Source organism: Trichechus manatus, unplaced genomic scaffold (assembly GCF_000243295.1).
Source record: "Trichechus manatus latirostris isolate Lorelei unplaced genomic scaffold, TriManLat1.0 scaffold00019, whole genome shotgun sequence".
NCBI lineage: Eukaryota > Metazoa > Chordata > Mammalia > Sirenia > Trichechidae > Trichechus > Trichechus manatus.
In genome coordinates, this window is record NW_004443955.1 from 15,810,003 (window position 1) to 15,825,636 (window position 15,634).

The following is a 15,634-nucleotide window of genomic DNA, read 5'->3' on the forward strand; positions in this document are numbered from 1 at the left end:
TATATTTCCCCTTTGAACAAACTTTTCAAGGAACCCTTACTTTGGTTTCATAATACTGTACAGCCAATTTATAAACTACATTTTAAGATGCCATTGAAGAGTGAAAATTGTATTACCTCATTAGTACGTCATACCACCATGATCTTGAGAAAAGGAGCCCTACAGGGTTTTAGTCCTATGAAGCATGGTAAGAAAACACAAAGACCCTGAAACCTGAGGGCTGCATTTCGTATTTATAGCAGGCCATGCCCCTATTCGTGCACACCCTTGTGCTACCACACTCTCCCAATCAAGTCTCCTTCCAACGAGTCCATACTGTCTTACAGTTTAGGATACTTTGCTCCACCTTGAGAAACCTTTTTAAGGGTTCACATGCAGTGTTTCCACCATATATGTGGATTACTTTCTGGTGGGTCGGCGCAGGCACCCTCACCCCGCCACTTACTCTATCACCATCAAGACTTCCATTGCATTCTGTGATTTTTCACATCTTCATCCCACTATTTTAAAGGGATGTTACGACCATCACATAAACTTGTGCGACGATCCTGTTTGCCCATGGAAAGCTCATGTATTCTTTAATTTCTCTTGCCTTCCGTATTGATATTAGTTTATGTTCTTAAGTTAGTCTTTCTTCCTACTCCTCCGGAAAGGCAGGAGGAAAGAACAACATTCTAAACTGATGATGAACACAGTGATTCTGATATACGTTCAGAGAATGAATGAAACAGGCTGGGTTTCCTCTACATCACTAGGATGTGGATCAACCTGCAAAAAAAGAACAGACTGTTGTGGGATTCTTTAAAATGATTCCAGTTCCTATTTCTAAGTAGATGATGGTTTTAAACCCACCCAGTTGCTTAGAGCCTGTTATTAAGAAGTCCCAGTAGGCCACTAAAGTTCTCTGTAATCCATGGCCTTATAAAACATCTTAAAGGCAATCAGTCCAGGTTACAGTCTGAACATGCCATGAATCACAAGGTAAATATTGCAAAATGTGCTAGATGGATCAGTGACAATCTATCATCACTGTTAAAAATTTGCATGTATCCCCTACTAATTATGAGTCAGCAACAGACACTTTAATGAATGAAGGGCAGCAAATGATTATTTACAAACAGCACAGGAAAAGTCTAATTTTCTTTTACTTTGTTTACCTCTGAATAAAGAGGTGGAGGTTGAAACCGGAATTCTTGTATGCAGGCAAACATAGGACAGCATGTTTCTCCCTCACAACTAGGGGGCTGAGGGTAAGGAGGACTGTGTCTTGAGAATTCCTCCTCTGAAACCACGTCTGCATAATTTGGTGGCGCTGAAACAGAAATGGAGTTGAATCCAAGAAGTCCATGCAAAAATTGATTAATTACAGCCATCTAAGATACAACTATCAATCTCTTGTTCCGAGTAAAAGAGAAAGAAGGAAACCAAAGACTCAGAGAAGAAACTAGTCTATAGGACTTACAGTCTACATGAACCACAGCTTCCCCTATTCTGAGACCAGAAGAACTAGATGGTTCCTGGCTACCACTAATGGCTGTTCTGATCAGGGGTACAATAGATGGATCCTGATAGAAGGGGAGAAAAATGTGGAACAGAACTCAAATTCTGAAAAAGTCCAGACTTACTGGACCAGTTGAGACTAGAGGACTCCCGGAGATTATCTCCCTGAGATATTCCATAAACCTTGAACCCAAACTACCCCGAGGGCACCTTTTAGCTAAATAACAGATTGGCTCATAAAATAAAGAATATTACCAGTGAGTACTGTGCAGCTTTAAAAGGTCATTTATATAAGACCAAGTGGTCAACAATTACTGTAAAGCAAAGATGAAAGTGTAAGGGGACAGGGAAACCAGATTACTGGAAGCAAAATATCCAGAGGGGAATTACCGTATTTTTATGCAAATAATGCACTCGTCTGCCAGCCAAGCCATCAGCCCTGGAGGTATTTTCTCAGGAGCACTATGCTAATTTTTTTTTGGTGGCACTTGTGAGGGTGCCTTGTGCGGGGAGGGCACAGCCAGCAAACAAACGCAGAAGGTGTGCATTACTTTTGTAAAAATACAGTAACAAGAATGTTAAAACATTGTGAAAAATGTAGCCAATGTCTCTAAACAATCTGTATACTAATTGTTAAATAAGAACCTAATTTGCTGTGTAAACTTTCACTGAAAACACAGTATTAGTTTTTAAAAAACTGATTAATTACATTAACCTTTTCTGAACTCTTAGAAAAAAGAAACTAAGCTAAATTTGAAGATAAAAGAAAGATGTTTTTTCCCTCTAATCAGCAAACTCTTGTGCCCATGCCAAAAATAAATATTTAATGTTAGTTGCCATCGAATTGATTCCAACTCCTGCTGACCCTACAGATTTCTGGTTTTATAAAACTACTATTAACAATTGAGTACATCTATTTGTTTGAGACATGTATGTGTTATGGTCTACGTAAATAAATGTTCTTGATATGTGGCTTCAGAGAATGCATAACCCTCTACACTTCTGTTGTGACAAATTTACATCATTGTATTATTTACACTGGAATCAGGAGATGTGGATTTTATTCCTGGATCTGCCAGGGCAGCTCTGTGTACTGGATTAAACTCTCAAGGTCCCTTCGGGAATATTGTTTTATGATTTTTAGTAATAATAATTGTAGTAGCAGCAGTAGTTAATATCTGAGCGCTTACTAAGTAACTTCTTAATCAGTTAACCAGCTGCTGTCGAGTCAATTCTGACTCACGGTGACCCCATCTATGTCAGAGTAGAACTGGGCTCCATAGGGTTTTCAAGGCTGTGACCTTTCAGAAGCAGATTGCCAGGTCTTTCTTCTGGGGCACCTCCAGATGGATTCGAACTACCAACCTTGCAATTAGTAGTTGACCACTTAACTGTGTGTGCCACCCAGGGACTCCAGCAATCAACATCTGTGTGCTTACTAAGTAACTTCGTAAATGCGCTACATGTAGAAGCCCACTGTGAAGGAACTTCAAAACACCTTACCTTCAGGCTGTTCAGGCAGCGTCAGTGTCAACCAGCTCATATCCACGCTGAACTGGCTGGCAATGCTGGAGTTTCTGCTACCAAAACCATTATAGGGGATTGTGCCAATCACTAAAGGCAGCTCCAGCATCAATTTTTTAGCACCAGGAATGTGAATGTACACCTAAATGGCAAAGAAAGAAAAAAAAGAAAGATGGAAATATAAGTTAAACCTCATGGTAGATGGCCCAACAGTTTCTTTTTTCACAGAAACGCTTTTGTGAACTGCCACGCCAATGCAACTGGAAATCGTGCCGGCCACACAAAATGAAGGGCGAGCAAAACGAATGCTCTGTGCCAGGGAACTGTGGCCTTAACATATTTCATTGTTTAAGTTGGTATGGTTTACATAACATTGTTGTTGTGTGCCACTGATTCCGCTCATAGCGACCTGATGGGATAGAGTAGAACTGTCCCATGGGGTTTCCCAGGTTGTAATCTTTATGAGAGCATATCACCAGGTCTTTTCTCCTGCAGAGTTGCTGGTGGGTTCGAACCACCAACCTTTTGGTCGGCAGTCAACAGCTTAACCATTGTGCCACCAGGAAATTGAGTATATGTCTTCAATATAATAAGCATCCATTAAGGCACCTCAATATTTTTATGCTATTTAATTGAATACCCTTGAGGGACAGTTTTTTACTGAAAACAGGGCCAATCTTCATATATTCCATAATTTGGTGTAATGTTGATATAAAATGGCATTTTTTAATTTACTAAACACATTCACAGTAACATGGCAGCAGCTATTGTTCAATTCGGCGTATTTTTAATTTCAGGGAGCACGGTGCTTACAGCTAAGGAATAGTCCACTCGGATAATGCAGCAATCCAGGATGGACGGGGTAACAGGCGGGATCTTCAGGGTCTTCCCATTCCACGTGTCTGTGCTTCCAGAAGCAATGTGGTTTCCTCGCACGCTGGCAACCATATGACGGATGGTCTTTGTTTTTCCGCTTGCCAAGTATGTCTGGGTTTGGAAAATGGCAGCTTTGGGAACAATCAGACGAGAGGAACAATTCTCTATCTCTGCATAGATTGGAATAGCTTCTCCTAAAAAGAAAACAAAACCACAGTGGATGCAGAGACCTTTCAAAAATTTCTCACCACAGTGGAATCCTGCCATTACCAATTAAAGATGAAAGGGCTCAAAACTATTTTAACAAACTGAGAAGCTCTGATGGAAAATTCACACTGTAAATCTGAGTCAGAGAAATAAAAATCAGCTTTGGTTTTGGGTTGAGATATTATTTTCTCATTGTTGTATTATTCCTTTTTCTATTGTATCAATATTAGATTAGTAACTCTAAAGGTATGTAAATGACTAGTATCTACATAAATTAAGACGTACAAATAAACGATCTAGTACTGTTAAGTATAAAAAATCACTAACAAACTCATTAGTGACTATCAAATTAAAATCTGCCCAACAGGAGAACAAAGTCTTTGCCTTTAATGAACTGATAATGTTAAGGTGTAAAGCAATGGATGGAATAGGCAAGTTTTATGATATTACACGTGCACACCATACCATACCACACCACACTCATTTGCAGGAAGCCAAGCCTAGAATGCAGGCCAAATCCACTGTATGGAATTGGACGCTTTACAAATGGTAATTCCTGTATCAATCTGAATGTTATGATTGTTAAATGTTCTACACTCTAGCACCATATACTTGTATATCTCAAGCCAGCATAGAATCAGAATGCCTGACAGCATTTCCATACTACAATAGCTCTCTTCTCAGCAGCCTCCTCGGAACATTCCTTTCCAACATTAAAATAAAATGCTGGCATTCTCCCACTCTTCTAGCTTTACTTTTAGCCAGTAAAGCAACAAGATTAAAGTCAGAAATACCAGGAGTTTTACTGGGACCTACTCATCCATTTAAAAATCATTAAATGTCAATTACTGATATTTAAAACAAAATTTTATTACTGTTCATGTTTTAAAATACTACATACTTCATAAATTACAAAACACACTATTCAAATCACTTACAATTTAGCTAATAAAATAAATGATTCTCCCGTTTGGACTTGTAAATATTTTTCTTACCATTACAGTATCCCTTTCTTTCAATTTTGGCACTCAGCGAGACTGGACCAGAGGTGAAAAACCAACAACCAACCATTTTCTCTTGAGTTTTCAATACAGGGGTCTTGAAAATTTAAAAGAGTAAAAGGACCTTAATTAAACCACTCTAAAGACCTTATAGAACTTAAAACTATGTCATTCTTCACAGATGAAATATCTACCAAAAACAAACCAACCTTTCTTAGACAAAATACTTACTAAAATACAAAGCATTAAAAGTCATTCCCTTTTTAGAAAAAATAAGGTGAATTTTCAGATTTAAATTAACATACTGACACCACCCTCTTTTACCCTGTAATCTTTACATTTCCAGGAAATGATATAATATTCCTTAACCAAACAATCAAAAGCTATATTAGTAGATATTAACATGCCAGAACCACCTTTTTTTTTAAGGCTTCATGTGTAGATCAGGTGAAAGGAAATATGATATAAAAATCAGTAATCAGAGCATGTCATTACATTTGTTTTGGAATCACTGCCTCTTAAAATGTGCAACAAGCAAACAGCCTTATTTTTCTTCAAAATTCACCATCAGGCAGAAATTTCAAGGGTCCTTAATTTGCTATCTCTTCACAATCAAAAGGTGAACCTTAAGGTAAATTGTTTTTTTAATTTGAAAATCGCGTTAAACAACTTCAACTCCTGGTTTTTTCCTCTTCTTTAAAAACACTGGGCAGAAAAAGAAACGTCCAGTACTAAAAAACACGTCTTTGTCACATCAGCGTCATGATGGAAAGTTTAAATTATCTCAGTATTTTTTCTGAAGTAAAAAATCATTCATATTTAAATGAAGAACCATTAGGTCCTAGCAGCTATCATGAAAGTACAAGGTATAATTTTATATTATTTTGATAATATGGGTTTAGATAAAAGAATCTAGCTCATTAGCGCCCATCTTGCCTATTCTGTTGTTACTTATAGCCTGATCTTTCTTATCAGCCTACAGTATTTCTGGTGATTACCAGAAGTTCAATGCTTTAATGTGGCCAAAACTGTCATAAGGAAATGATAAGTGAAAGGATCGCCTCGGCAGCTGCATGCACTTACTTAATGCTAGAAAATGACACGCAGAATGGAGGGATACATAGCATAATGGCCTGTGTCTCAATCACAGGCTGAGCGTGATTAATAGTCTTCCATAATTACTGTTCCTCAACCTGCTATTATTGAAGAGTTTAGAATACCACAGCCCTGTGAATGTAGCGCTCTGGTAAAAGTAACTACTCTCTGGGTGTGCATTATTATTATTAAGCCTTATTAATGCATTTCAAGCCTGTGTAACTTTTTGGCAAAAGAAGCCCTGAACAGCAGGGACATAATCAATAGTATTAACACACACAATTTGTAATTTGCCCAACCTAGTATCATGTATTTATAGTGAATGCCTACGGGCGATAAGACTGCCTTTTCTAAGCCATCAGAAAGTGACAGGCCAGAACTACCACTAGATTGGCTAAATGTGTGGACCACTGTTGAAAGAAAGGAGGGAAGGAGGGGAGGAGGAGGAGAGGAAGGACGAACTTACTAATAGTGCTGGTGTGTTGACATCGATATGACTGATAATCTGGAGGTCCCGCTTCACACTCTGATCGGGGACCTTGGGTCGTTCCAAAACGGCCTTCACACAGTACTGAACGCTTCCATACTTGCCGGTGAATGAGGTTACCAAGGGTCTGAGGCAAAGCAAAGACATTTATTTACAAGCTTCATGTCCAGTTAAACAAAAAATGGAAGAGCCCTTAAAATGCTGGTTTAGGTTGAGAAGGAGTAAGTCTGTTTAGGGGTCAGTCTACTTAGGGGCAACTGAGGATAGGCATGCATGGTTGAGAGTCAGAAGAGAACCCAAACCTATACATCTGGCTGGACACACTGCAGGGAAAGAAAATGGCAGAAGTGGCAGAATTGCACTTACTCAGATGGAAGTTGAAAGCTGAATGGGAATTCATGTTTTCCAGGCTGCAACAGAACGATGCGTTCACCTGCAAGAGATGACATTCTGTTTATTTACGGCTACTATATGGTCTCTATGAGTTGGAATCGACTCAACGACAACGGGTTTGGTTTTTGCTTTTTAGTATTAGATCAAGAATTCTTACAACTGAAATCAGATTTTTTTAAAGGAAGTTTTCCTGGTTGTAAGATACAGTATACTCCAAAAGTTCATTAAACTTGAGGTTTAGAGAATTAAAATTTGAATCTGTTTTTACCAAGTTTAATTAATTTCAAGAAACGTTTATATACACACACACACAGACTCACGACAGGTATTTTTAGAAACAACTGTTTTCCCGCACTCTATCACACTAACATGAGATGTCAATATTAAATTGGACCTGAAATTAATTTAGCAAAATGTGCATCTATTTATTTTGGGTATCCTGCAAAACTCGGACTACATATTCTTTAGGCAGACATGCAAAGGCAGGTGAAAACATTATGAATACTGAGTATAACACAGAACAGACAGACCAACAGGACAAGTAACCAGAGTCACGTATTTACACTTGGGCTCCAATGCCTAACACCGTATCTTGGTGGTGAAGTTGGCACACAGAGAGGTCTTCACCAAGCTGGGCCATGGCCCCTTCCTCCCACTATGGGTCAGCAGCTCTCTTTTATCTCATGCAGAGGCTCATCACTGATGGTGAGAAGCCAAACTGCAGGTGTGGAAGGAGGTCTTTACGGCCAGAAGCCCTGCTGGGACCTCTGGGTATTACAGGTAGACAACCTGTACAACTCAAAACCAAAGCAGATGCTGGCTCCAAGCGCTGGTCAGGGGGCTCTCTCGAGACACTTATCAACTTATTTTATGCTCACAGATTCAGGTTCAGGGCTAAATTCCCTCTTCATGGCTTGGATGAATAAGATGAAGAAAGGGCAGCATAGACTGAGGACCTTCTCTGAGCTTTGCCCAGTTACCTGACATTGAAGTGAGCTTTTCAACCTTCTCCATTCACTTAGATATTTTTAAGGGGAAGAAATCATTAATAAAATGGCATTATTATTATATTAGAGTTCTAAGACCTTAAACAATTCACTTACCATCTCAATCTTTCACTTAAAAAAAATTGGAACACGTTATTGGCCCAGTAAGTCTTCTGAATCTACCCTCAATTTTCAACGTGTGATACAGTAGAAAAAAACAAAAAACAAACTATCTGCCACTTGAGTCCTTCAAGTAGAAATGCTGCATAGGTAGGTGACTTGAAGGAAAAGTGCGTAAGTCACAGGGACAGGAGACCACGTTAGATGACAGGGACAGAGTGAGTCCCAGGCTCAGGTGTGTTTAGGAGCTGCCCCCTAAGCCTCAGCACTCCTGTAAGTGTTACAGGTTCCTGGGAGACAGCGAAGCTTCTCGACTTTATAGCTATCAAGTGAAAGGCTCAAGGCATTTCCAGCTTTTGAGAGAGCTGGGCTCAAGTTCTAATTTGTAACCACAGGAATGCAGATTTCATTTATGAGTTCCAATAAACAGTGCCCAGACGTTGGGTGCTGTGGATGTAAAATAAACAACCTCTGTCCTCAAACAGACCAGTGGCAGGGGAGGAGGTATACAAGTCATTACCATAAAGTGCTAGAGCCCAGAGCACCCGCCTGGGAGCCATGGGTGGGCTTGGCACCTTGAGCAGGTTGCTCTGGAAGTAGTGTTGGAATGGAGACAAGCAGGGAGGGGTTTAGACGAAGGGACCAGTGTGAGGAGGAGCGTGCTAGGCGTGTGTGGAGAACAGCGAGTCATCAGGAGATTGTAAGAGAAGCGAGAAAGAGATGAAGTTCCCTCTTAGAGAAAACACAGCCCTACCCTGTAGCTCGGTGGTTAAAGAGCTTGGCTGCTAACCAAGAGAGAAAACACATCAACCTAGGAATTATAACATTTAATATGAGACTTTTAATCATCTCAAAACATGAACAAAAAAGAAACAATTGAGAAAGCTGATAAACATGGGTTACACCCAGAGTACCTAAGAAGAAAGGCCTGGTGATCTACTTCCAAAAAATCAGCCACTGAAAACCCTAAGGAGCAGTTCGATTTCGACACACACGAGTTACTATCAGTCAGAGTCTACTTGATGGCAACTGGTTATTATGGTACTTTGGAATCAAATCTTTCCTGTCTTTCCTTCCTATTAAAAAAAACAAACGAAACTCATTGCCTTCGAGTGGATTATGACTCATAGGAACCCTATAGGACAGAGCAGAACTGCCCCATATGGTTTCCAGGGAGCGGCAAGTGGATTGGAACTGCTGACCTTTTAGTTATCAGCCAAGCTCTTAACCACTGCACCACCAGGGCCCCTCCTTCCTACTTGAAAGGTGCAAAAGCTGAAATACATGCCCATTTCTGCTTCTCTTCTCAGAGCCTTGAGCACCGAGGCCTACAATGTTACAGGGGGTGTTTCCTTCACTAACTGGTCTTAGAGCCAATGGTCTTTGTGAGCTGTGGAGCCACATGACCACTGCATTGAGACTGGGCCTCCGGATGGGTGAGCGCCACAATCATGCTGCTGGTGGGTGAGCAGGAAGCAAAGTCAGCTCTCAGATCCTCTTTTGCTTTTCCACTACAATTTCCTCCATAAAAATATGAAGAGAATCAATCATAGTGATAGAAAATAGTTGGATTAGATTAGTGATACCAAACAATTATTTGGGGGAGATCTGAGAATAAATCCCAGGTTAACACTTCCCAGAAATCTACATTCCCAAAAATCTTTTCAGGTGATTGAAACTCAGCCAGGTTTTGGACTTAAATGGTCCTGTGACTCTATGACTATGGGAAGTTGCTAACTTCTTCCAGGCTATAGGTATTGTTATTGTTGGGTGCTGTCGAGTTGACTCTGACAGAGTAGAACGGCCCCATAGGGTTTTCTGGGCCTGGATGGCACAATGCTTAAGTATTCAGCTGCTAATCGAAGGGTCAGCCATTCGAACTTACCAGCCACTCCGCAAGAGAAAGATGTGGCAGTCTGCTTCCATAAAGATTACAGCCTTGGAAACCCTATGGGGTAGTTTTACTCTGTCCTATAGGGTCGCCATTAGTCAAAATTGACTCGACACCAACGACTAATCTTTACAGGAGCAGATCACCAGGTCTTTCTCCCACAGAGGTGCTGGGTGGGTTCAAATCACCAACCTTTTGATTAGCAGACCTTTTTTTAGCAGCCAAATGCTTAACCACTGGACCACCAGGGCTCCTTATAGATATTAGGGGTATTTTTTTTTCTCAATGAAATAAACTGAAACAGACTATTATTTTTAAGTAAAATTATGCTTTTTCTTTTTTTTTTTTAATGATACATTCTAAAGTCAGTTAAAGATTTTCAAATTGTCTAGGCTTAAACATTCTATTCCATCAGATTAGAAAAATGAGACCTGCCTGTATATCTAAAACAATCTATTACTGCAGATTTTGTCAAAGCAATTTTCATTGCAAATCTCAGGTTCACCAGCTGGGTTAATCTTAAGTCTATTTACTCAGTATCATGGGTCCAAAGATAAAGCAAGTCCAAAGTCCTGGGCAAAAAACAATTTACTTCTCTGTTCCATGGCCCTTTACTCCAGTCGGCCATCTTGAAAATTTGTCACCATTAAAAGCAGCCTTGGTGGTAGAGCGGTTAAAACGCTTGGCTGCTACCTGAAAGGTCGGTGGTTCAAATGAACCCACCAGTTACTTCATCGGAGAAAGATGTGGCAGTTTGCTTTCATAAAGATTTATAGCCTTGGAAACTGTATGGGGCAGTTCCACCCTGTTCTATAGGGTCACTATGAGTTGGAATCGACTCGACGGCAGTGGGTCTTTTTGTTTTTTCTGTCACCACTGGGGAGGCACGTGTGGGCTGATCCTGGAAACCATATCGATGAAAAGCAGGTAAGAACTGTCACCTAACACACTGCTGCGTTAATCCAAACGCTTCGTTTCCAAGTACTTTTTTCCTCTCTATAATTCTGAGATCACTCAGATTCTCACATACCTTGAGGACGTTAAGTGTGAACAGTCTCCTTCTCCGCAGTAGGATGAGGCAAAACTATACATACCATTGATTTTGTATATATCACAGCAAATAAGCATACAGATACAATACCCTTTACTCTTCAAGGGAGGAGGGTGTGTGCCATTATCTTTATTTTATAGACGAAGGCTGATGAGGCAGAAAATAAAAGTTTAAAAGAGTGTCTACTGACTAAAAGCAGACTGACTCCCAGTTTCTAGTAATCATTCCAGTATTTTCTTGTTTAATGGAATCAATTTTTGCACCTAGTATTAACTGAACACCCATGTAGTGGGTTCTCACATAGGCTTTTCCAGAAGTGCCTACACTGGACTTCACAAGAGTTGACAGGAAGGGTGATCCTTCCCCCAAGAACTATAACCATGCCCACATTTCACTGTCTCTAAAGGGTTAACCAAACCCGTAGCCACCCAGTGGATTCTGACTCATAGTGACCCTACAGGACAAAGTAGAACTGCTCCATAGGGTTTCCAAGGAGTAGCTGCTGGATTCGAACTGCCGACCTTTTGGTTAGCAGCTGAGCTCTTGACCATTATGCCACCAGGGCTCCTGAGGGAAGAAAAAAAGAAACAAACAACAAACAAAACAGAAAAGACAAAAGGATGCAAAGGAAACAAAAAGAAGCCAAGCAAAAAATAAAGACACGGAAAGTAAAAGAGAAGCAAAACTTTTAGTAAGTTGCCCCCAGAAGAGGTGCACCAAGTATGATAGCCTAGTGAAGAAACACTTCCTTTGAATTCGTAACACTCGTGACTACTTCCCTCTTCCCAACAGTTGCGTTTTTGCTCATTCATCATGAAACCGAGAGGAGTGTTGAAGACCAGGATGAAAACTCCAGGCCCACAAAACACTGGGCACCGCTAAACCGAACCTCACAGGCTCTGCTTCCGCTCTCCATCCTTGGTGCCAGAACCTAGATCCCAAGATCCCAGACTGTCCATCACAGATTCCCATGGCAACGGCCCACTCCCTTCGCGGTCCTAGGAGGTGGAGGATGCCAGGTGCTTGTCAGGCCTCGGTGCACCAGGGGTGGGACGTCAGGTAGGTCGTCGCACCCACAGCGCGCGGCCTCGGGGTGGCTGTGAGGTGGGCGGCATAGGCATTGTTACCTACCCCACCCCCTCCAACCAGCCATCAAGCTGCGGCGCCGGCTACCCCATGGGCGGACCCCACCTCAGAACCCCGCCCGGCCCACCTCCCAGGTGGGCACTCCGCCGGTGCGCCCCCTCCCAGCGCCCAGGGCTCCCGCAGCCCTTCCCCGCGGCATCCCCGCGTCCCGGCGGGGAGCCCGAGGACGACGCCGCGCTCACCGGCTCGGGGCTCGCGCAGGCTCAGGCGCACGTTCAAGTACTCCACCTCCGAGGAGACGGCCGGGACAGCGACGCTGGCCGAGGTGCGCGCGCCGGCGCTGGGGCCCCAGGCGGCGGTGGCGCGACCCTGGGCCTCCAGGCGCAGCGCGCGCAGGGTCACCGGCTCGGCCGCCTCCAGCAGCACGTGCCCAGCCACCGTCTCGCCGCTCGAGTAGCAGCCCTTGCGCTCATCCTCGAATACCAGACCCAGGCTCTTCACGCGGCCCTCGGAGCCCACGACCGCCGCGGATCCCACTTCGCCGCCCATGTCGCCGGGCGACGCGGCCCCGTCCCACTGAGGTCGGCAGCGGCCCGGAGCGGGGATCGTGGGCAAAGCGGCGCCGCTGTCACCGGCGCCCGCCGCACGCAGAGGGCCGCTACCGCCGCTGTGCTGTCCACCTGGAGCCCCTGCGCGCCGTGGGCCCTGTTGCTTTAACAAACCTAGCCGGGATGAGAAAGGGGCCGGGACAGCCCACCCCCGGAGCGCGCCCATAGGTCAGCTGTGAGCCCTGCGCCTTGCTGATTGGTTGTAAATGGCTACTGAGTCATTTCATTGGCGCCCCCACACGCCGGCTGGCGCAGGAAGGCAATGCGTGATCTGTTGGCACTGGCCAATGGGAAGACGCAGGCGTGCACGTGTACAGGCCGCTTATTGGCCAGGGCAAGGCCCAGTCCTGGGGCACGGACGAATAGTGAGGCGGTGCGCACATGTGGACAGACAGTGGGAAACAATATCTGTCAGGGAGGGGGCAGAGCAGGTTATCCCTGGCTCAAGGCTTGTCAGTCGTTTCTATGGCTACGCATGGGGGCGGGGCTTCCAGCCGCATGAAGACTGTTTGCTAGAGTCTTTGGGCTCGCACTGGATCGTAAAGTTGTGGGTGGAACTGGCCTGATTTTATGATTAGAGTTGCAATGCTCTAGAGGGAATAGGTGCCCTGGAAAATGGAACTCACTGTGAGATTTAGGGGTCGGCGGCATCGGAGCTTTAGTGAACACCCTGGAATCTGCTAAACCTCCAGGCTCCTGAGTCCCGCCTCCCCCAGGTGGGCCGTGGCCAGGATGTAGAATTTTCAACCAGGGTTTAAGAGCAGCAAACAGAAGAATGAAGACTGGTTCTAGACCTGGTCCTACCCCTAAGGAGTTCTGCACACGGGCTCATCATACATAGCCTCTTTGAGCTGGGAATGGCTAGAATTCTAATTCTTCTTCCTGCTCTAAATAATGTTATGAGTCAGGTTGTATCAAAACAACATCTGTCATCTAAGTTCCTGCCCCACCCGAAAGGATCTCCCCACCTCAGTGTCATAGTCCATAAAAATTTCCAGTTGCTTTGATGGCGTGCTCCCCATACCTACAGCATAGCTATAAATTTCTGGTCATTTCCTAACTCCTTTAAGTTTATTACTTATCAAAATTCCAAGTTTGTGAGCTGTTATCAAAGGTCGATTAGTCTCATATTGAGATTTTAAATCTTCCCTTATGTAGCTTTTTTTAATTTTCTTTTTTAAAATGATCCCCAAATTAAAGGTTGTTCTACTACCCTCTCTGAGTTTAGGTTACTAATTTGGAACTTTAATGAAGTCTCCTTCTCACCTCTCAATGAAAGTGTCAAAAGCCACAGCTGAGCTCAGCGTGTTGTTAGCTGTGGTGGAGTAGGCTCTGACTCATGACGACCCCATGTACAACAGAACTAAACATTGCTTGGCTCTTTGTCATCCTCACAATTGCCAGCATGCCCATCCTTGCAACTACTGTGCCAATCCATCTCACAGATGAAGATGAAATGCAATGTGGTATCCTGGATGGGACTGGAAAAGGACATTAGTGGAAAAACTAGTGAATCCTAGTCAGGTCTGAAGTTTAGTTAACAATGGTGTACCCAATGTTGGTTTCTTAGTTTTCATAAATGATCCATGGGAATGTAAGATGTTAGGGGAAACTGAGTGTGGGGTACATGGAGCTCTATGTACTATCTTTACAACTTTCCTGTAAATCTAAAAGTATTCCAGAGTAAAAATCTTATTAAAAAAAAAGCAAAAACATACAAAAACAAAAAAAACCCAGCGATTTTCCCCGTGCTATACTGCTTGAGGGGACCAGTTTTCCTGAATTTTCTGGCTAGAAAGATAAAATTTCTCTCTGAGTTTTTGCTGCCTGTCCCCACTACGTAGTGTCACACTGGAATAAAAGAGGAAGGAGAATCCACCACAGAACTCACTGCTGTTACAGTTTTTCAGTTTTTGACTTTCCTTCCCAAACCCCCTGTTATCATTAGTTATATTCTGAGTTTCAGTCGTAAACAGTAGGAGAGATAGGCTATGGTGTGTGGACTCCATGTTGCTTGATAACAGACATCCTAATTTGTCTTTCTTGATGCTCAGATCTCGTTGTTGGCTGCCATTGAGTTGGCTCTGACTCATAGCAACTTTATATATAACAGAATGAAACATTGCCCAGTCCTGCACCATCTTTATGATCATTGCTATGTTTGAGCCCATTGTTGCAGCCACTGTGTTAATCCATCTCATGGAGGGTTTCCCTGTTTTTCACTGCACTCTACTTTACCAAACATGATGTCCTTTTCTAGCGATTGATCTTTCCTGATGATGTGTCCAAAGTAAGTGAGAAGAAGTCTTACTGTCTTCACTTCTAAAGAGCATTCTGGCTGTACTTCGTCTAAGACTGATTTGTTCATTCTTCTGGCAGTCCATGGTATATTCAATACTCTTTGCCAACACCATAATTAGAATGTGCCAATTCTTCTTCCGTCTTCCTTTTTCATCGTCCAGCTTTTGCATGCATATGAGGCTATTGAAAAGACCATGGTTTGGGTCAGGTGCATAAAGGTAATTACATAGTTGTATAATTACCAACACTCGTTCATTATATTATAGTGTACACATTCATCTTGTTTCTATCTGGATAGTTTTATTAAGTAAATTTAATTTATGCTTGCACACATCTGTATCTTAATTTGGGGGCTGCCTGTATATGCGTGGTGATGTTTGAAATTTATTTACTGGCCTGAATTCCTGTTTCCCATTTGGAAATAAAGTTTAAAAGCAAGTATCTCTAAGAAGAAGGATATGGACTTAACCTTTACTAAACTCCTACTGAACACCAGTTTGGGAGTTTA

At 42.7% G+C, this 15,634-nt stretch overlaps 1 protein-coding gene across 1 annotated transcript; it reads right to left on the reverse strand.

Moving 5' to 3' along the window:
* Positions 1-299: 299 nt before the first annotated feature.
* Positions 300-12,931, reverse strand: ARRDC4 (arrestin domain containing 4). Its single transcript, XM_004372658.2, has 8 exons — positions 12,460-12,931; positions 7,057-7,123; positions 6,670-6,817; positions 5,103-5,205; positions 3,838-4,094; positions 3,004-3,166; positions 1,158-1,312; positions 300-768 (listed from the first exon to the last, which is right to left on the reverse strand). Exons 1-8 carry the CDS (start codon positions 12,764-12,766, stop codon positions 712-714), a joined length of 1,257 nt encoding a protein of 418 aa, XP_004372715.1. The 5' UTR covers positions 12,767-12,931; the 3' UTR covers positions 300-711.
* Between the last annotated feature and the right edge of the window lie 2,703 nt (positions 12,932-15,634).